At 43.4% G+C, this 24,706-nt stretch overlaps 1 protein-coding gene and 1 long non-coding RNA gene across 4 annotated transcripts in view; one reads left to right on the top strand and one right to left on the bottom strand.

The window, feature by feature from the left end:
• The window catches only part of prrc1 (proline-rich coiled-coil 1), a 41,189-nt gene that overhangs the window by 7,535 nt on the left and 8,948 nt on the right, over positions 1 to 24,706 (bottom strand). For 2 of the 3 annotated variants that reach the window (XM_085925681.1, XM_085925682.1), the window contains exons 4-7: positions 24,373 to 24,518; positions 7,639 to 7,741; positions 7,286 to 7,449; positions 710 to 813 (exon numbers count right to left, since the gene is read on the bottom strand). In XM_085925681.1, coding sequence (XP_085781807.1) covers positions 710 to 813; positions 7,286 to 7,449; positions 7,639 to 7,741; positions 24,373 to 24,518 — 517 coding nt within the window. The remainder of the gene's footprint in view (positions 1 to 709; positions 814 to 7,285; positions 7,450 to 7,638; positions 7,742 to 24,372; positions 24,519 to 24,706) is intronic. The other variant, XM_085925683.1, reaches the window with a different exon arrangement.
• Positions 10,234 to 12,408, top strand: LOC147047777 (uncharacterized). Its single transcript, XR_015067722.1, has 2 exons — positions 10,234 to 10,278; positions 10,385 to 12,408. It is a non-coding gene; the product is annotated as an uncharacterized LOC147047777 (long non-coding RNA).

Consider the following 24,706-nt stretch of genomic DNA (forward strand, 5'->3'; position numbering starts at 1 on the left):
GATTTGTGTAAAATAAGACAAATTTTGGTATGAAGCCAAAGTCTCTGCATTTAGCGGGGGGATAATTCGACTACTAAAATAAATCATCAATAAATAATTGTATTTTGAGCTCTTCTTTGAAAAACAGACACTGAAAATGTGCATTTTCCTTTTTTCCAATGTAAGTGTAAAGGCTTAATGAAAATTTTAGGCCTTTTTTCGAATAGGTATTTTACTTACTTCTTCCTTTCCCCTCAGGGGTGCCACAGCGAACCATTTGTTTCCATCTCACCCTAACCTGTGAATCCTCTTCCCTCACCCCAACTAAATTCAACTAACTAACTTTCACTCCATCCATAAATCTAATCTTTGGTCTTTCTCTTGACCTCCTGCATGGTGGTTCCATCCTCAGCATCCTTCCACCAATGTATTCACGATCCCTCCTCTGTACATGTCTGAACCATTTCAGTCTGGCCTCTCTGGCTTTGTCTCCGAAGCACCTAACATTTAACATGCGCTGCCCCTCTGAATTTTACTTACAATGTTACTCATAAAAATATAAAATAATAAAGGGAAACATCTACATATTCTATTAAAAATACGCTAGACGTGGTGGACGTGTGGCCTTAATTATTTTGGTCTCGGTTTATGGTTTTAAAATGCTACCTTGTCATAAGTGGAGAGAATGTGTGAGTGGCTGTACAGAGTTTATCTTCAAGGAGTTTCTTACTTGTCTGGAAAGAGCTCAGCAATAAATTTTTCCATTGAGACCACTGGCTGCTTCTCGTGGATCACACCCAATCTTCTCAAACTATCAATGCGCTCCTGAGCCCCCTGCATCACTCAAACAATGGCAGGTAAATTGTTAATTTATATGGTTCAGTTTGAAATAAAAAAAAAAAGAATAAACATCAACATTTCAACTATTATTTCCAGGTATTTACGTACATCCGATTGAGAGGATGACAACTTCTGTTCAACCCCTTCATATTTCATGTCAACAAGAAGAAATGGAACACTGACAGGCAGGCCACACGGCTGGTCGAAAATATTATTAAGTGTTTTGTGTCTTGTCGAACATACTGTTGGTGAGTGTTTTGTGGCTCGTCGAACGTACAAACCGGATTCGGTTGAAGTTGGGAAATTATGTAAAATGTACCGTAATTTTCGGATTATAAATCGCGTTTTTTTTCATAGTTTGGGTGGAGGGGGGGGCGATTTATACTCAGGAGCGACTTATATGTGAATTTTTTCACAAATTTTCAAAATTCAAAAATCCGCAATGTAGTGAAACCGCGATAAATGAACCACTATGTAGCAAGGGATTACTGTCATTTGACTGGCTTGGCATTATCTTGCTGAAATAAGCAGCGGCGGCCATGAAAAGACGTTGCTTGAATGGCAGCATATGTTGCTCCAAAATCTGTATGTACTTTTCAGCATTTATGTTGCCTTCACAGAAATGTTAGTCACCCATGCCATGGGAACTAATGCACCCCCATACCATCACAGACGCTGGCTTTTGAACTTTGCGTTGATAACAGTCCGGATGGTCCGCTTCCTCTTCGGTCCGGAGGACACGATGTCCAGTGTTTCCAAAAACAATTTGAAAAGTGGACTCATCAGACAACAAAACACTTTTCCATTGTGCATCAGTCCATTTTACATGAGCTCGGGCCCAGAGGACCCGGCGGCGTTTCTGGATGTTGTTCATAAACAGCTTTTGCTTTGCATGGTATTGTTTTAACCCGCACTTCAAAGTCACAGTCAAAGTCAGCTTTATTGTCAATTTCTTCACGTTAAGACACAAAGAGATCGAAATTATGTTTCCCACCGTCCCACGGTGACTAGACACATTACACAACACATACAAGCAAATAGCACAAAGAGTTAAAACGAATAGACAAGAGCGATGAATAAGCAATAAGCAAATAACCCAAATCAATAAACAAATAAATAGATAAATAAGAGGAGCAAAATGGAGCAAGCGTGCATACAGCAGACAGCCAGAATAAAGCGCAAAAGAACAGGACGTCAAGCAGCTGAGGGTGGAGGGGGGAGAGAATTCAGGATCCTGACAGCTTGGAGTACGAAGCTGTTGGCGAGTCTGGTGGTGCGGGAGCGTAAGCATCTGTACCTCTTCCCAGAGGGCAGAAGATCAAACAAAGAGTGAGCGGGGTGACTCACATCACACACAATTGCGGTCGCCTTGCGGGTGAGACGGGAGGTGTAAATGTCCTTCAGGGAGGGGAGCGGGGCCCCAACGATCTTACTAGCAGTGTTCACTATGCACTGCAGAGCCTTCATGTTGTATTCAGTGCAGCCACCACCCCACACAGCGATACAACTGGAGAGGACGCTCTCAATGGTGCCACGGTAGAATGTGGTCATGACGGCGGGAGGAGCACTTGCCCGCCTGAGTTTCCGCAGAAAGTACAGGCGGCGCTGAGCTTTCTTCGCCAGCGACGCAGCGTTGGCGGTCCAGGAGAGGCCCTCACTGATGTGCACCCCCAGGAATCTGGTGCTGCTCACTCTCTCCACCACAGCACCGTCGATGGTCAGCGGCAGGTGTTGGGCATGACCCTTCCGGAAGTCAACAACAATCTCCTTGGTCTTGCTGACGTTCAGCAGGAGGTTGTTGTCCCTGCACCACGTAGCCAGAAGATCGACCTCCGACCTGTATTGGGTCTCGTCTCCCCCGGTGATCAGACCCACCACAGTCGTGTCGTCGGCATACTTCAGCACCCAGTTGCTGCTGTAGGTTGCGGTGCAGTCATGCGTCAGCAGGGTGAAGAGCAGCGGACTAAGCACGCAGCCCTGAGGGGCCCCCGTGCTCAGCGTGATGCTGCCGGAGACATTGTCGCCAACACGTACTACCTGAGGCCGCTGACAGATGAAGTCCAGTAGCCAGTTGCAAAGGCAGGTACTGAGGCCCAGCTTGTCGAGTTTGCAGATGAGACGCTGTGAAACAATGGTGTTGAAGGCAGAACTGAAGTCCACAAACAGCAATCTCACATACGAGTCTCTGTTCTCCAGGTGGGTGAGGGCAGAGTGGAGGGCAGAGCAGATGGCATCCTCAGAGGACCGATTGGCTCGGAAGGCAAACTGGAAGGTGTCTATGGTGGGGGGAAGAACAGATCTGTCGAGCGCCATGACAAGCCGCTCAAAGCACTTCATGACGATGCGCGTCACTGCCACAGGGCGGTAGTCATTGAAGCAGGAAGGAGCAGGATTTTTCGACACAGGTATGATGGTGGCAGCCTTGAAACATGACGGGACGACGGCCTGCCACAGGGAAATGTTAAAGATGTCTGTGAAGACATCCATCAGCTCCTCAGCACAGTCCTTCAGCGCTCGACCCTGGATGTTGTCCGGGCCCGCCGCCTTACTGGTGTTGATAGCGGCAAGCGGCCTCCTCACGCTAACGGGAGAGAGGTACAGGGGCTGCTCGTTCGGAAGGGGAGGGGTCTTCAAAGTCAAAGTCCGCTTTATTGTCAATTTCTTCACGTTAAGACAGAAAGAGATCGAAATTACGTTTCCCACCGTCCCACGGTGACTAGACACAGTACACTTACAATTAAATAGCACAAAGAGTAAAAACGAACAGACAAGAGCAACGAATAAGGACCGTAATTTTCGGACTATTAGTCGCTCCGGAGTATAAGTCGCACCAGCCATAAAATGCACAATAAAGTGAAAAAAAACATATATAAGTTGCTCCGGAGTATAAGTCGCACTTTTAGGGCGAATGTATTTGTCAAAATCCAACACCGAAAACAGACATGAACCAGCAACAACAGGCTAAACGATACGGTATGCTAACGTAACATATACACAAACGAGGAGCTGAGAACGGGCCTGACGTAACATTCAGAGTTATTCAAGTAAGTATTACATAAATAACGCGTTTATCAACCATCTGTGTCACTCCAATTCATTAAATCCATCGATGTGCTTTGTGTAAACAATGCTGCAGCACACGTATGCGCCGCATATGCTGACGTCGGACTATTTGTTGCTGATCACTAAGGGCCGTGATCCTGTCACTCCCAACGTTGGAAGGCGGGATGTAGACCGCGACAAGCAGAATCGCAGTAAATTCCCTTGGCAGGTACAAAGGACGGCACTTAATGATCACAAACTCCGCCAGTGGCGAGCAGTGCCTGCGTACAACTACAGAGTCCCGGCACCATTCGTCACGGATGTAGACACAGATACCTCCTCCACGTGATTTTCCCCCTTTTTTTTACTGATGTAGTGACGAACTGTATTTACTGACAGTGGTTTTCTGAAGTTTTTCTGAGCCCATTTGGTAATATCCTTTACACACATGTCGGTTTTTAAGGCAGTGCTGTCTGAGGGATCGAAGGTCACGGTCATTCAGTCTTGGTTTCCGGCCATGGCGCTTACGTGCAGTGATTTCACCAGATTCATTGAACCTTTTGATGATATTATGGACCGTAAATGTTATGTTATTATGGACCTAAATTCCTTGCAATTTTGCTTTGAGAAATTGATTTTGAGAAATTGAAAATAGAAACTATTTTCTCACGCAGTTGTGGACAAAGTGGTGAACCTCGCCCCATCCTTGCTTGTGAATGACTGAGCATGTTTGGGGAGGCTCCTTTTATACGCAATCATGGTACCCACCTGTTCCCAATTAGCCTGATCACATGTGGGATGTTCCAAATAGGTGTTTGATGAGCTATTCTCAGCTTTCTTTGTATTTTTGCTACCTTTCCCAACTTCTACTGGACGTGTTGCAGCCATGAAATTCTAAGTTAATTATTATTTGACAAAAAACTTTAAAGTTTATCAGTTTGAACATTAAATATGTTATCTTGGTAGTGTAGTGTTTTTATTCACATTTTACACAATTTCCCAACTTTAACCGAATTTGGTTTGTACTATTAACAAGTGTTTTGTGGCCCAGGAGCATCCTATTGCTCGTGACTACAATGACTATTAAAAAAAAGGGCCTTTGAATGTACTGCCATTGATTTTCTTTGAAGACCTCACACTGCCAAATTCGTCGCTTCCCGGGAATGACTTTTGTTGAATATATAAAATAGAAATTTATATTTCATGCCACACACGCAAAAAGGTATTTGGTCAGCCACCAATTGTGCAAGGTTTCCCAACTATAAGATGAGAGATGCCTGTAATTTTCATCATAGGTACACTTCAACATGAGAGACACAATGAAAAGAAAATCACTGACTGATTTTTAAAGAATGTATTTGCAAATTATGCTCAAAAATAAGTATTTAATCAATAACAAAAGTTCATATCATTACTTTGTTATATACCCTTTGTTGGTCGAATGTTTTCTGTAAGTCTTCACAAGGTTTTAACACTGTTGCTGGTATTTTGGCCCATTCCTCCATGCAGATCTCCTCTAGAGCAGCGATGTTTTGGGGCTGTCGCTGGGCAACATGGACTTTCAACTCTCTCCAAAGATTTTCTATGGGGTTGAGATCTGGAGACTGGCTAAGGCCACTCCAAGACCTTGAAATGCTTCTTACGAAGCCTCTCCTTTGTTGCCGGGGCGATGTGGTTGGGATCGTCATGCTGAAAGACCCAGCCACGTTTAACCTTCAATGCCCTTGCTGATGGGAGGTTTGCACTCAAAATCTCATGATACATGGCCCATGTGATCATTTTGACCCTACGGGGTGAGATCTTGCGTGGAGCCCCAGATTGAGGGAGATAATCAGTGGTCTAGGATGTCCTTTACTTTCTAACAATTGCTCCCACAGTTGATTTCTTTACATTAAGCTGCTTACCTATTGCGGATTCAGTCTTCTCAGCCTGGTGCAGGTTGACAATTCTGTTTCTGGTGTCCTTTGAAAGCTCTTTGGTCTTGGCCATAGTGGAGTTTGGAGTGTGACTGTTTGAGGTTGTGGACAGGTGTTTTTTATATTGATAACGAGTTCAAACAGGTGCCACTGATACAGGTAACGGGCGGAGGACAGAGGAGTCTATAAAACAGGGGTGTCAAACTCTAGTCCTCGGAGCCCAGTCATACATGTTTTCCAAGTTTCCCTCGTTAAACACATCTGATTCAAAAGATCAATTCATCCTCACGTTCTGCAGGAGCCTGATTAATTAAATCAGGCGTGTTTAATGAGGGAAACTTGGAAAACCTGTAGGAATGCAGCCACCGAGACCTGGAGTTTGACACCTGTGCAGATGTTACAGGCCTGTGAGCACCAAAAATCTTGCTTGTTTGTAGGTGACCAAACACTTATTTTACTGAGGAATTTACCAATTAATTCATTAAAAATACAATGTGATTTCCTGGATTCTTTCCCCCTATTCTGTCTCTCATACAGTAGCTGAAGTGTACCTATGATGAAAATTACAGGCATCACCCATCTTGTAAGTGGGAAAACTTGCACAATTGGTGGCTGACTAAATACTTTTTTGCCCCAATGTATATAAACATATGTGTGCGGACTCATACAAAATAAAAATAAAAATTTCATGCTTTATATGTTGTAGGATGTTCTATTGTTTTACTTGGGACCAAACTGGATTGCATTTCAAATGTTCTCAATTTACTTCACACTTGGTCTTTAAGGGTGTATTCAGACCAGAAAAGTCCTCTTGTCCGCTTGTTTGATACGGACCAAAATCAGACTTAATTTTTTTTGTTTGATGCGGTTCCTATTCATAATGCACATTTTGCAAGTGAAGTATATTTTGTAAACACACCCACGCTTGTGAAGATCTATACTCCCATTGAACAGCAATTGACCAGGGCATCACACAGAGCACAGAACCGGAAATGGAGGAAAACAAGTCCTACGCGCTGCATTTCTGCTCAACATATTTGTGTTGTTGGTTCGGATCTGCACTGTTTGTATTCACACCTGAAGCGAACCGCACTAGAGTTCGTTTGGAAGTGAACCGAGACCACTTTAAAAAGTGGGTCTCAGTCCAATTCTTTAATCCGCACCAGGATTCATGTGCGTGTATTCACACCTGCACAAAAGCTCCGGACCAGCGTTACAATCGAACCCTGGTCTGTCTAAATTGGACCAAACAGTCGGGTCTGAATACACCTTTATGTAAAAAAATTGTTTTTTTCTACCTTAATAAAATAATCATTCTCTATAAATGTTATTTTGCATTTACAACGATTGTCTTTGTGAGCTATTGAAATTGGCATGATGATCAGAAGCATTTAAGTACGATGAATATCGAAAAAGAATGACTACCTAAATAAATACCAGGCGTCTACATATACACACATTTTACATCCATACATGCACATAAAATAGGGATGTTTTTCAAAACGGACCTTGAGCCCCGCTGCATACCCCACAGGCTGAGGGGCAATGTTGGAAGAACCAATTTCTCCAGTCACCATGGCCATTCCAAACACCTCTTGAAAAGCATTTCGGACTGAATCAACATTTATCTCTTTCATTGATGTCACAACAATGTCAATGTCCCCTCCGGACTCTATGAAGGAAAAAAACACATTGTTTCATTCGTTCATTTTCGTCATCATCAAAAGATCTAAATATGTTTTTATTTCCAAGTTGACAAGATTTCTGTGCCATTCCATCCTCCTTTATTGATTAAAGAAGATGTGTTATTTTACACCACTGTCATCATTCGCCTATCTGGCTTGAGTGATGAGATGCTTACTGATGTATGGAGCCATGCCAGGATCTAGAGTGGTAATCATAGACTCTACAGAATGTTTAGTCTTATCCAGGACTGTTTTAACAACAGGGTTCCCAGTGACTCCCTAAAGCGAAAACAAAGAGCATAATATCATCATCATCATCCTTTACCTGGCAGAGAATGGGCAGCATTCAATATCATTTAAGATGCAGTAACATTTCTAAATTCAGTATTCTGTGATACCCATAACTTCAGGAGAAACCTCTGAATTTGCACAGAAACAGATGAACGACTCTGAAACTTGACGTGAACTAACCCCGGTTGAGCCCGTGAGATGCGTTTCCTTCTGTCTTTTGTTTCAGGCTACTCAATAAGCAGCAGGGATCAATCAACAAACAATATAAAAGTATGGAATGTATATACCAGGGTTTGGCAACCCGCGGCTCCAGAGCCGCATGCGGCTCTTTAGCACACCCCTCGCGGCTCTCTGGAGTTTTTGTAAAAATGCGTGAAAATGGAAAAATAAGTTTTTTTTTTGTTGTTGGTGTTTTTTTTAAATATGGTTTTTAGATGGTTATCATGACACAAGAATTCTTATGCTTTAAAAATGTATGTCGTTGTAAATATATTAAATATGCCGAATTTAAGAATGACGCCAAATAGCAAAATTGCGTCATAGCCTGCGACACAGCACAGATGAGTTGTAAACAAACAGGTGTGTGTGATGGGCCATGGATTCAAAAGGCAAAAAGAGAAAGATTGCTGATGAGAACAGAGGCTTTAAGAAAGAATGGACTGAACTTTTTGCTTTCATTGACAATGCTGAAGCATTGCCTGCATGTTTGATTTGCAATGAGAAGTTGTCGGATAACAAGAAGAGCAACATTTACAGCTAAAGCATGCTAAATTTGCTGCCGATCACCCAGTTGGAACTGAGAGGAAAGGTGTAATTTGAGGAACAAAAAAACAGTTTCAATAAGTGGATTGCAAACTTTACTACTGCTGCAAGTTTTCCTGCAGCCTGGGAGATAATAAAGCGCGGAAAACCATTTACCGATGGCGAGTTCATGACGGATTCATTCATTAAAATAGCAGAGTCCCTATTTTTGGACTTCAAAAACAAAACCGAGATCATTCAGAAAATTAAAGACATGCCTCTGCGCACAAACAATATCACCGATCAGCAGATCATGGACATCAATTCAGCTCCAGCTTTCTCAATTGCCTGTGATGGATGAGTCGTGTGACGTGACCAATATCGAACAGACAGCTCTGCTATGCAGGTACGTGAACTCTGATGGGCCGCAAGAAGCAATGATCAAATTGATACCACTATTTTTCTTTACATTATTTTAATGGTAGGCATACAACTTATGTATTGACAGTCTAAATTGCATAATAAAAGGCTTTTAGATTTTTGCGGCTCCAGACAGGTATGTTTTTTTGGGGGGAGGGGGGCAATATGGCTCTTTGAACATTTTGGGTTGCCGAACCCTGGTATATACTGTATAGCAGTGGTCTCCAACCCCCTGGATCATTTGGTACCGGGCCACACAAGAAAGTATAAATAATTTGGATTATTTCCGGTTGATTTATTGGAGTCTGAGCGATCTTTTATTTCGTAAAATAGACTGGATTCTCTCCTACACCCTATGACGTGAACAAAACATAACATTACTCATTATGTTGTTGGCGCGATGTTATGAGAATGCCGCGAGTAAGTTGCATAGGTGTTTGCATACAGAATTTCACCATGGAACTAAGGGCTGCAGCATGTGTTGGGATCGTGGTGTGTTTTCTTGCTATTCCTCGTTTTACGAGTACCGTATTTTCGCACCATAAAGCGCACTTAAAAGCCTTTAATTATCTAAAAGTAAAAATGAAGATGCGCCTTTTAATAAGGTGCACCTTTTGTGAGGACCAAATTCCCAAGTCTGTAAAGTTGTTTTGTGTAGCTTCCATAATATACAAGTGTAATATGAAGACCCGATGAACCAATCATTGTTTTACGTAGATCGGGGCAAAAAAACAATCAGAGGACTAGACGTAACATGTAGAGGAGTACGTACCTTCGCCGCCATTGGTAAATAAATACCGTAATTACCGAACTACGCATAAGCCGCGAGTTTTTGCACAAGCTTTGAACCCTGCGGCTTGTCGTCTGATGCAGCGTATCTATGGATTTTTCATGATTTTTGTGATGACTAATACACTTATACATTTATAAAAAGGCTGTGGACCAACCGCTGTTGTCCGGCACCCCTTTGCTGGGTGGAGGGATATGAGACCAGACACACGTTAACTGGGGAGAAGAGTGGTGTGTTGATCGCATGTCCGTCCGCCAGGCAAATAGTGCCGTATAATTGACACAAAGAAGAGACAGAACGAGATTAAGACGGACATTACTGAAGAAAGGAAGCTTTTATACACAAACCCTCATTATGGGGGCCAAAAGAAATGCATATGATGCCGCTTTTAACTTAAAGGCAGTCGTTTTTGCTCTTAATGAAGGAACTGCTCATGCACTGTAGAGGCTTCCTCCAGTCACTAGAGGGCACTGGGCTATTGTTGATGACATATTGTTGCGTCACCCTTTTCTTTATATTACCCGGTCACGTCTACTCTGGATATAGCTCGTATCACATTGCCAACTTTACCCCTGTAAGTGGTCCTATTTCATTTATTATTAGTTGTGTGTTGCTAGTGTTGCCTGCACATTAAGTTTATTACGGTTGTTACTGAGATTTATGCGTTTGTACGTTCGCAGAGCTCCTTCATCTCTGTCAAAGGTTATGTTAATAAAAGGTATGCGTCCCTAAAGAACCATCTCTTTCCCGACAATATTTGTGTATATTCTCTTACAAATTGTAATTAAACATTATAAAACCTTGTATGTATATTAAAGGAATATAAGAGTTTGATCTTAAAGTAGTTCATTAGACATCTTGTGTATGAGAGTATGAAACTGTAAAGTGCTGAGTGTGTGACGGTGGAGACAAAACAAGATATGTGGGCAAGGATGTGCACGAATGAAATGTTCCAGATTAAACAATGACGCAGGAGCAGCAAGGAGTACAAGATGACCCAGGGGCAGCGGGGAGATAACAACTAGGGGACCCTGTATGGAAAACTACAACCAGGAGGAGCGAGCAAATGATTCTGCAGAAGAAGAAAGACCAATAAGAGCAAGCTAAAGTTAAATGCAGTGTACACATAGCCAATAGAATAATGACAGAATGCCTTTGTTTATGTGCCATTTGCATATTGTGTAGTATAATTAATGGCTGGGCAACTCGGAAGTAGAGTACGTCTGCTGGTGGGAACAGAGACGTACAGAGGTGTATTGAGAGGGACCCGAGACCCAGGTGATGTATTAGATTTGGTTGTTAGGAATAAATCCACTCGTGTGTGAAAATGCCAGCTTCCTGATACCTTTCTATTGCAGAACGAGCGCGCAAATTGTTGGATGAGTGGCAGTTGGGTAAGGTCACAAATTGGAGTCAGATTAGTAACTCGCGTTCAAGTTAAATTAGAAATAAATTCCAACAATTTATGGTGACCCTGACGTGATGCAAGAGAGGTAAAAGAGTCTGGGACTCTAAGGAAGTCTGGGACTTCGGTAACCACAAGAGTCTGGGACTCGGGGTCTGGGACCCACGTCCACACCAGGTGACGACCTGATAAAGACGCCACACGTCCGACCGTCTTTCCTCTTGGGCCCACAGTGAGACAAGGTAAGCAGATTCCTTTTCAAATTCTGCATATTGACAACGCTAAATTATAAGAGGAAGGATGAGCGGAACAGTGAAAGTGTGTAGTAGGGTATAAAATCTGGGATTTACCTACTAGAATAGTTTGGAACTATTTGCGGTTACTATACGGTTTAAAATCTGGGATTTACGTATTAGTACAAGTGTGGACTTAGTAGGGTATAAAATCTGGGATTTACCTACTAGAATAGTTTGGAACTATTCGTGGTTACGATACGGTTTAAAATCTGGGATTTACGTATCAGTGTGAGTGTGAGTGTGGAAACTAAAATTGTTCTGTGTGAAAAGTGGTGACGTGATGCAAGAGAGGTAAAAGAGTCTGGGACTCTAAAGAAGTCTGGGACTTCGGTAACCACAAGAGTCTGGGACTCGGGGTCTGGGACCCACGTCCACACCAGGTGACGGCCTGATAAAGACGCCACACGTCCGACCGTCTTTCCTCTTGGGCCCACAGTGAGATAAGGTAAGCAGATTCCTTTTCAAATTCTGCACATTGACAACGCTAAATTACAAGAGGAAGGATGAGCGGAACAGTGAAAGTGTGTAGTAGGGTATAAAATCTGGGATTTACCTACTAGAATAGTTTGGAACTATTTGCGGTTACTATACGGTTTAAAATCTGGGATTTACGTATCAGTACAAGTGTGGACTTAGTAGGGTATAAAATCTGGGATTTACCTACTAGAATAGTTTGGAACTATTCGTGGTTACGATACGGTTTAAAATCTGGGATTTACGTATCAGTGTGAGTGTGAGTGTGGAAACTAAAATTGTTCTGCGTAAAAAGTGGTTGGGAGACACACGAGTGGATTTAAAGATGGCGGATAAGAGGAAGTGGGATAATGGTCTCGGGTCCCTTCAAATTAAGGGTCCCTTCAAATTAATGGAAGAAAAAGTAAGAAATAAGTGAAAGGCAGGATCCTGATCGAAATAAAAATCTAGATAAACGGATCAAACCCATGTAACAGAATGGGAACCTGGCTGAGGAAAAAAAAAAAAAAAAAAAAAAAAAAAAGAAGAAACGGAAATTATCTTAAATGTACAGGAGATATTCGCGTTAAAGGAAAAAGTAAGAGAGAAACACTGAAGTTAAAATTTGCAAAATAAAAGGAAAAGAATTACAAAAAGCGTCTAAAAGTAAAATAGAGAATAAATCAGACAAGTAAGATGAGCAAAAAGGTGTTCTTAGTGTGGTCTTTGTGGTCTTTTATGTTGTGCGCCAAACGTGTGTGTAGGGTGTGTGTGCGTGCGTGTGCGCGCAGAGGATCCTCGTGTGTGTGTGTGTGTGTGTGTGTGTGTGTGTGTATGTGTGGGTGTGTGAGTGAGATGTGTGTCCTATGGAAGAAATTAGTCATGGAGAATGTTCAGGAGCCTGTTGAGCGATAATAGGGAAGTTGAGAAGTAGACGATGAGTATGTTTAAGTTGGTTGGAGAAACTAAGATGATCGAGGTGTGGCAGTAGAGAAAATAAGATGTGTGGCAGTAGAGACTATAAAGTGTGTGACAGAAAGTGACTAGAAAGGTGGCCTGATAGGATGAGAATAATAGACAACAAATGTTGTGTAGAAGACAGTGAAAGATGTTGAATGTGAACATGATGAAGGGGAACAGTAAAGTAGGCCTGCCCTTTGAGAGGGTGAGATTGAGGAGCGTGCCTGCGCTTGCGCGTAGTCATGGGTCTGTGCTATGCTCGTGTGTGTGTGGTGGGCCGGCATCATGATTGTTGCAGGAAAAGGCCAGCCTGTGGGCAATCAACATTGATGCCACGTCCCCCCTCACACGGGGGGTGCTATGGCTGCGGGTGAGGCAGAGAAAGTGTGAGTTTTTCAGAGAAGGTTTGAAGAAGAGTGATGCACATTTGCATAAAGGATAAAAGGCACTGATGAAAAAATATAACCAAAACGTCATCCTCTATGACGTTAGCGCAGCATTATTTGTTTTTATTGTTTGTGAGCTGTGTCTTTGCTGTTTTTTGTGTTGTCTGTGTGCTGTCAGTGTTATGTGTTAAAAGGATGAAATTGGCTAAAATAGGTAAATAAAAAAGAATTTATTAGACTGTAGTCTATCTGATTTGCAACGCAAAACAAAAGCAATTTGGAAAGATGTGTCAAATTAAATGATAATGTAATCGTATGTAGTAATACGTTATTGCATGTTAGGTGGCCATCAGGGTTGCGGTTTTGTTAACTTTAACAATATGGTATTTGTGAGAAGAGATGAGAGATTAGTTGGCAATTTATATAGAACACTCCCAAAATTATGCTGCATTGTGTTGATTTAAAAAGATCTATTTGGCCTTTGCAGGGTGAGCCACTGTGTTGCATGCATCTGGCCATGGACAAAGTATGTTGTTTATTTGTGTACTTTGTCAACAACCAATGTAGATGTTAAAGAATGAAATTAATATCTTTAAAATGAATGTGGATTGAGACCACAGGTAAACACCCAGGCAACTACCCTGAAGCTAAGATGATGTTCAGGACGGCGATGCTGAACGGCCTCCCAAATGAGGTGCAAGCGATCATGAGAGTTGATCTGGACATTTGGTCTGTCCGGAACCGAGATTCAAGAGGCATTTGATACACCATTGCCGCATCTACATGGAAAAAGCAAATAAAGATCAAAAGGAAACTGACGCTCTGGCGACTAGTTTGGTTAAATTACAGTTGGCAAAGTTGCATGGTGAGGCAAAACAAGAAAAGGTTAAACAAAAACAGATGTATCAGACTCCAGTGGGGGCTGGACGGGGCTGAGGCCAAGGGTTCCGTGGTGGATACAGAGGGCGAGGTTAAGGCGCCCTCCCAGGACTGGGGCGGAATTGGTTTGCTCCAGGGACTTGCTTCAACTGCGGGGCCCCTGATCACTGGGCGCGAGATTGTAATGGCAACCCACCACCAGCAGGGGCGGAGCAGCAGAACCAGCAAGCAGGGCCACCACACCAAAGTGGACCACAGCAGCCCCGCCCGGGGCCACAGCCGAATCCACATGGGCAGTATTACCAAGCCGACCCGTGGTACGGCCCGGACGAATAGTGGGGCCTGGGAAGCTCGGGAAGCACAGGCCAGGCAGAGCCAATGCTTCGGTTGACAGTGGCAGACACTCCGGTCCAGATGTTGATGGACACTGGAGCAACACATTCATCGATCAACATGCCACGGCCAAGTACAGCGTTGTCGAAACGAGTTACAACGTTGGTCGGCTTCTCAGGACGTCCTCAGACTCTGCCCTTCACTCGACCATTGAAAACGGAAATCACAAACACCGGACAGAAACTATATCATTCATATGTTCATGCAATGGACACACCCATCAACTTGATGGGCAGAGACATGTCAGCATTGAGAGCCCAGATTCTGTGCGGCGAGAAGGGACTTACAGTGACATTTCCTGACGGACAGGTTCTGGAATGCTCCCAGCCTGTGACACCTCAGGGTCAGTGGTTGATGGCACCACTCCCCACAGTACCAGAAACGGCACGAATCTACTGGGCGAGATTGAATCCTGAGACTCCGTTTGGGAGAGGTGTCTACTCCACGTACCTCCTGTGGAAACCATGGATCCAGGCATTGGCACCGTACCACCCCCCAGTGGATCCATTGCATTGCACTCTATATTATGAAAATCAGATGAGATATATAGAGATGCTTTTGAAGAAATTGAGGGAGATGATTGGACATTACAATCACCATGCATCTTTGTGGGCCCCGAGGGGGTGGCAGCATATGTATAGTTGTCGCCGAAGCAAGAGCAATGGTATCGAATGAGTGAGGAAGGTTTGCCTGTCACTGGCTGTGTCGCCAGGCCATGAGCCCCGCCAATTGGGGCCCATGGTGAAACGATTAACACAACAACATGACTGGATGATGACTGAGATTTCAGATGTGTGGCATTCGGCCGCAACCAAAAGTTACAGAATAATGGCAAAAATGGTAGATGAGTAAGACCTTGAATTGGTCTTCCTGGCCCGCCATCATGGGCGGGAACAGACGGACCATGAGTCTGCACAGGCGATGCTGGATCAAATGCCACAGACCTTGTGGTCACAGGGTCCATTCGATGTTGGTTTTTGTCATACGGTTCAGCCGATCCAATTGGAAGTTGATTGCTCCAGTCCGGTCCGCCGTCCTCAATATCGATGGCCGAAGGAAGCAGCCAAAGGTATGGAGGACACAGGGGCACAGTGCCTGCCAATGGTGGGCTTAAAGATTGACCGCCCGAACAGGCAGGTCAAGAGAGGGAATGTGACAATGGCGAGAATTGGATCCAAGTCGGACTCGAAAGTGTCTGAACAACGACGACGACGATGCAAATGTTTAAGTTTATTGACTATTTTCAGAAGTGATGGAGCGAAAGAAGAACGAGTGATGGTGTATCAGTCCTGCAATGGAACGGTATGGTAAGAAGCAGAGCAAGATGGTGGTAAGACGCTGACACAGACACAACAACTACTGCTAAATCTGAAGTGTAAACAACTGACACAGGTGAAAGCTTGGGTGACAATTTTCAACTGGACTCAACAATGGCTTGATTTGTTAGATAAATTGGACAATTATCAACCACGGTACAAGGACTGGCCCTGGGATTGGAAATATCCAGGAGTCATGGTGTAATGAAAATGTGTCTTTGCCAGCAGGAATCCCTCTCGCTCGTGCTGATGTTTGGCTGTGGTGTGGAGCAAAAGTGTTGTACGATAGGCTTCCCTCCAATGCCTCAGGTAAGTGCGCCCTAGTAACGCTGATCATGCCAATTAGTGTGACAGCATTAGACGTGTCCAGAATAAATTGGGAAGGCGTTGGACGGTGGGGAAGAATCCCCTTCCTTGTGAGGAGGAAAAAGGACATGCAAGAATGGTTGAATGCAGGAGACCCCACGTACATAGATGCAATTGGAGTTCCGAGAGGGGTCCCTGATGAATACAAATTGGTGAATCAAGTGGCGGCAGGATGGGAGAGTATTTTCCTGCTCATTACAGTAAACAAAAATGTGGACCGGATTAATTATGTCCACTACAATGTCCAACGATTGGCGAACTTCACCACCTCGGCACTCCAGGCAGTGCATGAGCAATTAGCAGCCACGTCTCTTATGGCATTCCAAAGTAGAATAGGTTTAGATATGGTGTTAGCGGAAAGAGGAGGAGTCTGTGGTATTTTTGGGGATCAGTGCTGTACTCTGATTCCCAACAATACGTCTCCTGACGGTCGGCTCACTAAGGCATTGGAGGGTCTGCGCACGCTAAGTAACAAAATGAAGGAGCACTCAGGTGTGGACACCAGTTGGTACTCTGACTGGTTAAACGTCTTTGGCAAATATAAAAGCTTGATTGCATCAGTACTGATTTCTATCGCTGTGTTTGCTGCTATTATGGTGTTATGCGGATGTTGCTGTATTCCATGTATCAGATCATTAACTGTTAAGACAATTGAACGCACGTTGGGGCCACTCCCTCCGGGTGGCCAGTACATGATGATCCCTCAGAAGGACCCCCAGGAGGCGGAGACAGCTGTGGCCCTCCGGGATGTGAGTATGTGAAGGTGGCCTCAGGGACCTGAGGCCATGAGGAGGGTATAAAATTTTGTGTTTAACAATAAAACAAGGTATTCGAGTGATGACCTCAGTGGTCTGAGGTTATGAGAGGGATTAAAGGAATATAAGAGTTTGATCTTAAAGTAGTTCATTAGACATCTTGTGTATGAGAGTATGAAACTGTAAAGTGCTGAGTGTGTGACGGTGGAGACAAAACAAGATATGTGGGCAAGGATGTGCACGAATGAAATGTTCCAGATTAAACAATGACGCAGGAGCAGCAAGGAGTACAAGATGACCCAGGGGCAGCGGGGAGATAACAACTAGGGGACCCTGTATGGAAAACTACAACCAGGAGGAGCGAGCAAATGATTCTGCAGAAGAAGAAAGACCAATAAGAGCAAGCTAAAGTTAAATGCAGTGTACACATAGCCAATAGAATAATGACAGAATGCCTTTGTTTATGTGCCATTTGCATATTGTGTAGTATAATTAATGGCTGGGCAACTCGGAAGTAGAGTACGTCTGCTGGTGGGAACAGAGACGTACAGAGGTGTATTGAGAGGGACCCGAGACCCAGGTGATGTATTAGATTTGGTTGTTAGGAATAAATCCACTCGTGTGTAAAAATGCCAGCTTCCTGATACCTTTCTATTGCAGAACGAGCGCGCAAATTGTTGGATGAGTGGCAGTTGGGTAAGGTCACAAATTGGAGTCAGATTAGTAACTCGCGTTCAAGTTAAATTAGAAATAAATTCCAACAATATGAACTTAACAAGATTTTCCCCTAAATTTAGCTGGTGCGGTTTATAATCAGGTGGGTCTTATAGTCCAGAAATTACGGTAGTATTGTATGTGCAAATCTGTAAAGGTTTTTTGTGTGGCTTCCGCCACAGAAACGTAATATACAGGCACCCGATGAACCAATCAAAGGACATTGCGTTTTACGTAGATCCACTCCGACAAGTGGATGTAACATGTAGAGGAGTACCTCCACCGCCATTTGTAAATAAATACCGTAATTTTCGGACGATAAGTTACGTTTTTTTTCTTTGTTTGGGTCGGGGCGAAACCGAAAACCTGGGGAAACCGCGATAAACGAACCGCAATGTAGCATGGGATTGCTGTAATTTGAATTTCAAGTGAAGTCAGCGGCGCGGCGGTTGTTTACATAAAGGACAAAGATTCGATCACGAGATGACGAAAATGATGAAGGGCCCCACGTACTACCGGCATTATTAGCGGCTTTGTTTGTAAGTGACACGGAGGACGAAGAGTTTGAAGGATTTAATGATTTGGAGTGACACAGAAGGTTTGAAAAACTATTATGGCTTTTTTGCACGCCCGGTCTGACACGACGGAGCTCTGTTTCGCTCTCTTTCGTGGATTGAAGTCAGAGGCCGGCGCTCGGCCGGGTGGCTGTCCGGGGACGGTGGATGGGGCTCGGACATGGCTCTTACGCACGCCCGGTCCTATTCTATGGAGCTCTGTGCCACCTCCGGGGAAGGAAGTCCACGCAGCCGCACGACTGGAAGTCAACTTTGTTAACGCTACAATATACCGTAATTTTCGGACTATAAGTCGCGGTTTTTTTCATAGTTTGGGTGGGGGGCGACTTAAACGCGGAGCGACTTATGTGTTTTTTTTTTCCAAAAAAATTTACTTGATCATTAACACATTACTTACTAGTAGTTGATCACCTCACATATTATTTTTAATACACTGAAAAAACTAATAAAGCAATTCACACTTTAAAGCACAAGATTCAAGTTCATGAAACAAATAAACAAAACAAAAAAAAACAACTGAAAAAGAAATATAGTTATTTTCAAACTAAACTGAACGAGGGTGATTTAAATTTCACCATTAGCCGTGACGCAACAACTGGGAGGGGAAAGCGCTGTTTTTTTGAGTTTTTAAAAAGCACAGGTCTGGTGAAGAGAATTTAGTGTGGTGATGTAAAAAAAAACAAAAACAACAACAGTAGGGGCAGCAATGCGATTTAGGATGCAAGCTCTGCTTGTGATGGACAGCATGCGAGCACACATCACGCCAGACGTGCAAATCACGAGTCCGACGGTGCGCGTACGCGGCATTGTTTACACGATCGATGATCGATATATTTTATGATTTGGAGTGACAGATGGTTTGGTAATATTGTTGCTATATGATAGTTATTTGAAATATACTTTATATATTGTTATATGGGTCTGTGGAATAATTAGACATGCAAATCACAAGTCCGACGGCGCGCATACGCGGCATTGTTTACACGATCAATGATCGATGGATTTTATGATTTGGAGTGACAGATGGTTTGGTAAAATTGTTGCTATATGATAGTTATTTGAAATATACTTTATATATCGTTATATGGGTCTGTGGAATAATTAGACATGCAAATCACGAGTCCGACGGCGCGCATACGCGGCATTGTTTACACGATCAATGATCGATGTATTTTATGATTTGGAGTGACACAGATGGTTTGATAAACGTGTTATTTATGTAATAATCATTTGAATAACTCTGAATGTTATGTTAGGCCCGTTCTCAGCCTCTCGTTTGTGTATGTCACGTTACCATACCGTATCATTTAGCCTGTTGTTGCTCGTTCATGTCTGTTCTCGGTGTTGGATTTTGTCGAATAAATTTCCCCCAAAATGTGACCTATACTCCGGAGCGACATATGTTTTTTTTTCACGCTATTGTGCATTTTATGGCTAATGCGACCTATATTCCGGAGCGACTTTTAGTCCGAAAAATACGGTACTATTGTTTGAACAAAGTACGTACCTCCGCTGCCATTGATAAATGAATACTACCGTTTGTGCAAATCTGTAACGTTGTTTTGTGTGACAAAGATGTAATATACAGGCACCCGATGAACCAATCAGAGGACACTACGTTTTACGTAGTTCAGGACAGTAGACCATCAAAGGACTGGACACAACACGTAGCGCACAGGTGTCAAACTCAAGGCACGGGGGCCCAGATACGGCCTGCCACATCATTTTATGTGGCCCGCGAAGACAAATTGTGCATCATATTCGTGTGTCATTTCTAGAATTGCAAATTGTCTTCACTTTCAATAATGTTTTTAAAAAATATTTGACCAGTTTCTACTCGTCTGATTTGAAAAGGAGTTATTTGTCAGTTTGTTTTGTAGCTTTAACTGTATATAATATGAGGTGCTCATACATTTATTTGGGTTGACAATCATAATGGCCCTCCGAAAGAAGCTATGACTACAATGCGGCCCGCAAAAATGAGTTTGACACCCCTGACGTAGTGGAATACATACCTCCGCCGCCATTGGTAAATAATATTATCATTTGTGCTAAGTATGTACTTTTGCCGCCATTGATAAATACTACCGTTTGTGCAAGTCTGTAAAGTTGTTTTGTGTGGCTTCCGCCACACAGAGAAGTAATATACAGACGTAATATGTAGGCCCGATGAACCAATCAGAGGACATTACGTTTTACATCGATTGGGGCAGTAAACCTGTTCGAGAAGTGAATTGTTCGAATTCCGAATCATATTTTCCCATTACATATAATGGAAAACATTTTCATCCGTTCAAAACCCCCAAAAAACAACTTTTTAAAGCATTTTTTCCTTATTTTACACCATAAACTGCAAAAATAAGTGAGTAGGTAATGTATAAATAAATAATATAAATAAACTGAATTAATAGAGTAGGATAGGCTGGGGAATGTATTGCCGTATCTGTAGCAACTCGCTTGTGTTTCATTCTAATAGTAAAAGATTTTTTTTTTTTAATTGTGGGGGAGAAATAGCACAATTTTTTTATTCTAACCAATGAAAGACAACATTTCAAAGATAATGTGAAAGAAAACACCAAGAATGTTTTCTTAATTTCAAAAACCAAAAACAAAAAAACTGCAGAAATTCTAATGAAAGATAATATACTGTATCAAAGTTCATGTGCAGCAAAAACATTTTCTTAATTTCAAAAATAAAAAAAACCTGCAGCAATTCTAATGAAAGATAACACAGTATACGTACTGTATCAAAGTTCGTGTGGAGCAAAAACATTTTCTTCCGTACAGTACGTATTTTCACCAAAAACAAAAAAAGTTTATTAGTCGCCTCCCATAGAAACATCAGGAAACTCGTCTGTAGGTGTTGTCTCTCGCTAATCTCTTCAGTTGGGAAGACTCTTCCACTGGGTGTTCTTTCATTTTTGCAAAGAACCTATCAAGTGTAACTTGTTTCTGCCTTCTATTAAGAACTTTGCGGAAGTGACTAATGACAATGTCATTAAAAGCATTCATAGCTCTGGTGCTTCCGGCTTTATCGGGATGATAAACCTGGACAAAGTTCTGCAGTTCATTCCATTTAGCACAAATATCTTTTATGACAGCAGTTGGGGCATCCTTCATTGTCATCAGAAGACATCCAACGTCTTCTTCTGCTCCTCCTGAAGGTGCAGGAGTTCTGTTGTAAGCTCGGCTCCTCGACATCATCGCTGTCTATCTCCAAACCAAGATTTTGGTCCATAATAACAATCTCATCAATGAGTTGCCTAGACTCTTGAGATCCCTCCTCAACATCAGTAGCTGTGCTGGTGCTAGCAACACTTTAAACCCCTTTGGATTCGCTCCCATTAATGCAATCGTGCCACAATTTCCTCCATGGCGAGTTCATTGTCCTATACGAAACTTGGTTCCATGCTTTGTCGACGATGGTGATGCAGTGGTAGATATTAAAATGTCTCCAAAAATCACGAAGGGTTAATTGAGTGTCACTAGTGACTTCGAACCATCATTGAAAGAGGAATTTTGTGTAAAAAAATTTGAAATTAGAAATTCATTGCTGGTCCATGGGTTTAAGCAACGGGTGTGGTGTTCTGAGGAAGAAACTTGATTTTGATGAACTCAAATTCATCAGTTAAGTCATCCTCCAAACCTGGAAGGTGGGCAGGAGCATTATCCATTAGGAGAAGGCATTGTAACGGCAACCTCTTCTCCACCAAATAGGCATTCACGGTCAGGGCAAAAACCTCATGCACCCACTCTGTGCAATACTGGCGGGTCAGCCAAGCCTTCGTATTAGACCTCCACATAACTGGCAATCCACTCTTCATAATATTATTTGCTTTGAATGCTTGAGGATTTTCAGAATGGTACACAAGAAGCGGCTTCATTTTGCAATCGCCGCTTGCATTACCAAAAAGCAAAAGAGTAAGTAAATCTGTCCTTCATAGGCTTGTCACCTGGCAGCTACTTTTCCTCCCGTGTGATGTAGGTCACTCCCGGGGTCAACCCCTCCGTGAGTCGTCACCTTATCGTGGTGGCGGGGTTTGCGTGCCCCTATGATCCTAGGAGCCATGTTGTCTGGGGCTTCATGCCCCTGGTAGGGTCACCCGTGGCAAAAGGGTCCTAGGTGAGGGGCCAGACAAAGCACGGCTCAGAAGACCCCTCATGATGAAAAAGACAAATGGACCTCGTTTTCCCTCGCCCGGACGCGGGTCACCGGGGGCCCCCTCTGGCGCCTCGGTCGGAAAAGGGTGGAATGCCCTCTCTGGATCGGGGATGACCTCCTGCCCCAAGTGGAGGGGTTCAAGTATCTTGGGGTCTTGTTCACGAGTAAGGGCAGGATGGAGCGTGAGATCGACAGGCGGATCGGTGCAGCGTCGGCAGTAATGCGGACTCTGTACCGGTCTGTTGTGGTGAAGAGAGAGCTGAGCCAAAAGGCAAAGCTCTCGATTTACCGGTCGATCTATGCTCCTACCCTCACCTTTGGTTGATCCAGGATACAAGCGGCCAAAATGAGTTTCCTCCGCAGGGTGTCTGGGCTCTTCTTTAGAGATAGGGTGAGGAGCTCGGTCATCCGGGAGAGACTCGGAGTAGAGCCGCTGCTACTCCACGTGGAGAGGAGCCAGATGAGGTGGCTCAGGCATCTCATCAGAATGCCTCCTGGACGCCTCCCTGGGGAGGTGTTCCGGGCATGTCCCACCCTTAGGAGATCCCGGGTACGACCCAGGATGCGCTGGAGAGATTATGTCTCTCGGCTGGCCTGGAAACGGAATGAGCTGGATGAAGTGACTGGGGAGAGGGAAGTCTGGGAGTCCCTCCTAAAGCTGCTGCTCCCGCGACCCGACCCCGGATAAGCGGAACAAGATGAATGGTAGGATGGATGGTGATGTAGGTCCTTTGTCAAAAACTTGCTGGGAAAGGTATTCCTCAGCCTTGAAATTTCTGGCGAATTCCACTTTAAACTTTTCTGCAGCATCCTTGTCCGAACTTGCAGCCTCACCATGACGAACCACAGATTGTACCCCACTTCTCTTTCTAAATTTATCGAACCTTGGCTTGCCTTGAAAACAAACCCTTCAGGAACCAGACTAGGGTCTTTGTTTTCCAGGTCCTCAAAGGGATGTCTCGCTTTGGCACAAATGGTGCCCTCAGTAAGAGTATCCCCCGCTAACTGTTGCTCATTAATGAAAATTAGTAAGAGTTTTTCAACTTCTTCAAGCACCTGCGGCCGTTGTTTGGTAAGCACAGTCACCCCTCTCGCAACATCACTTCGTTTAAGAGCGTCTTTGTTTTTCAGGATCGAGCTTATTGTCGATTTTGCCATGCAAAACATTCACGCCAACTCTGACACACGCACACCGGACTCGTACTTTGCGATTAATTCTTTTTTAAATTCAACCATTTTGCGCACTACTTTCCTCTTTTCGCCATGATGAGATTTACTGCTCCCACTTGCTTCCTTTGGAGGCATGATTAGAGTTGATGCAATCCTCAGAGTAACGAGAATGTAATAACGAACGGAGTCAGTAGGGCATGCGGGTCCTCTCGGCTTATCTAGCGAGGTTCAACAACTGAAATTTCGTCCAACATCCGAAGCAAAAAAATCTCGAATTTTTTGTTTGAATATCAATTTGTTCGAGAACAGGGACGTTCAAAAACCGAGGCTCCACTGTACTATAGTTTGTGCAAAGAAAACAGCATTAGGACCCTCTAAAATGGCATAGACAAAGAGACACATGCATACAAGGCACAATCCAAGCTTCCTGGAAAGCCGGGATCACAACAATACCAGTATTTTTTTGCCTGTCATACTATTTTGTTGTATTTATCCGCCACACTTTAAAAGCCAGTGTAGGCACTACATCCACTCGGTGTTCAGATCGGCTCCCTAACACTTTTGAAGACGTCACGCTATATTGGCTGAAATGACAGTCCGGTGACGTTTAAGATTGTGGTTGGTCTGTTTTGCGTAAATGTGATTGCAATTCAAACATTGGCGATTTTTGCTAAGAAAACTTCTGTAAACAATGTGTAGTCGGTGATTATTTGATTTATTGATCCGAATATTTATCACAAGTTCACCAGCAGACCCAGATGGCTGATTGGTTGATTGGAAATCTACTGCATTTATTAACTTCTAAATGTATTGGACTGAAAATACTGATAACACTTACCTTAAAAAAGCCCCATATTCCTCCACTGCCATTGTTGTCTATGGATACTCTGGGATCCTCTTGCTCCTCAGGGAATGTGATTGGGGATCTGGCGTCTAAACCCACAGACATGGCAGGTTGCTGAAGCATAGGGTTCGACAGTACACCTGGAGATGAAAAGAAAGCCATGACACCATCTATCGTCGCAAGATATCGTAATTTTCAGACTATAAGTCATGGTTTTTGTCATAGTTTGAGTGAGGGGGGGGCGACTTATACTCAGGAGCGACTTACATGTGATTTTTTTCACAAATTTTGAAAATTCAAAAAATCCGCGATGTAGTGAAACTGCGCT

This window comes from Syngnathus leptorhynchus, chromosome 12 (assembly GCF_054491065.1).
Source record: "Syngnathus leptorhynchus isolate UIUO chromosome 12, UIUO_Slep, whole genome shotgun sequence".
Classification (NCBI taxonomy): domain Eukaryota; kingdom Metazoa; phylum Chordata; class Actinopteri; order Syngnathiformes; family Syngnathidae; genus Syngnathus; species Syngnathus leptorhynchus.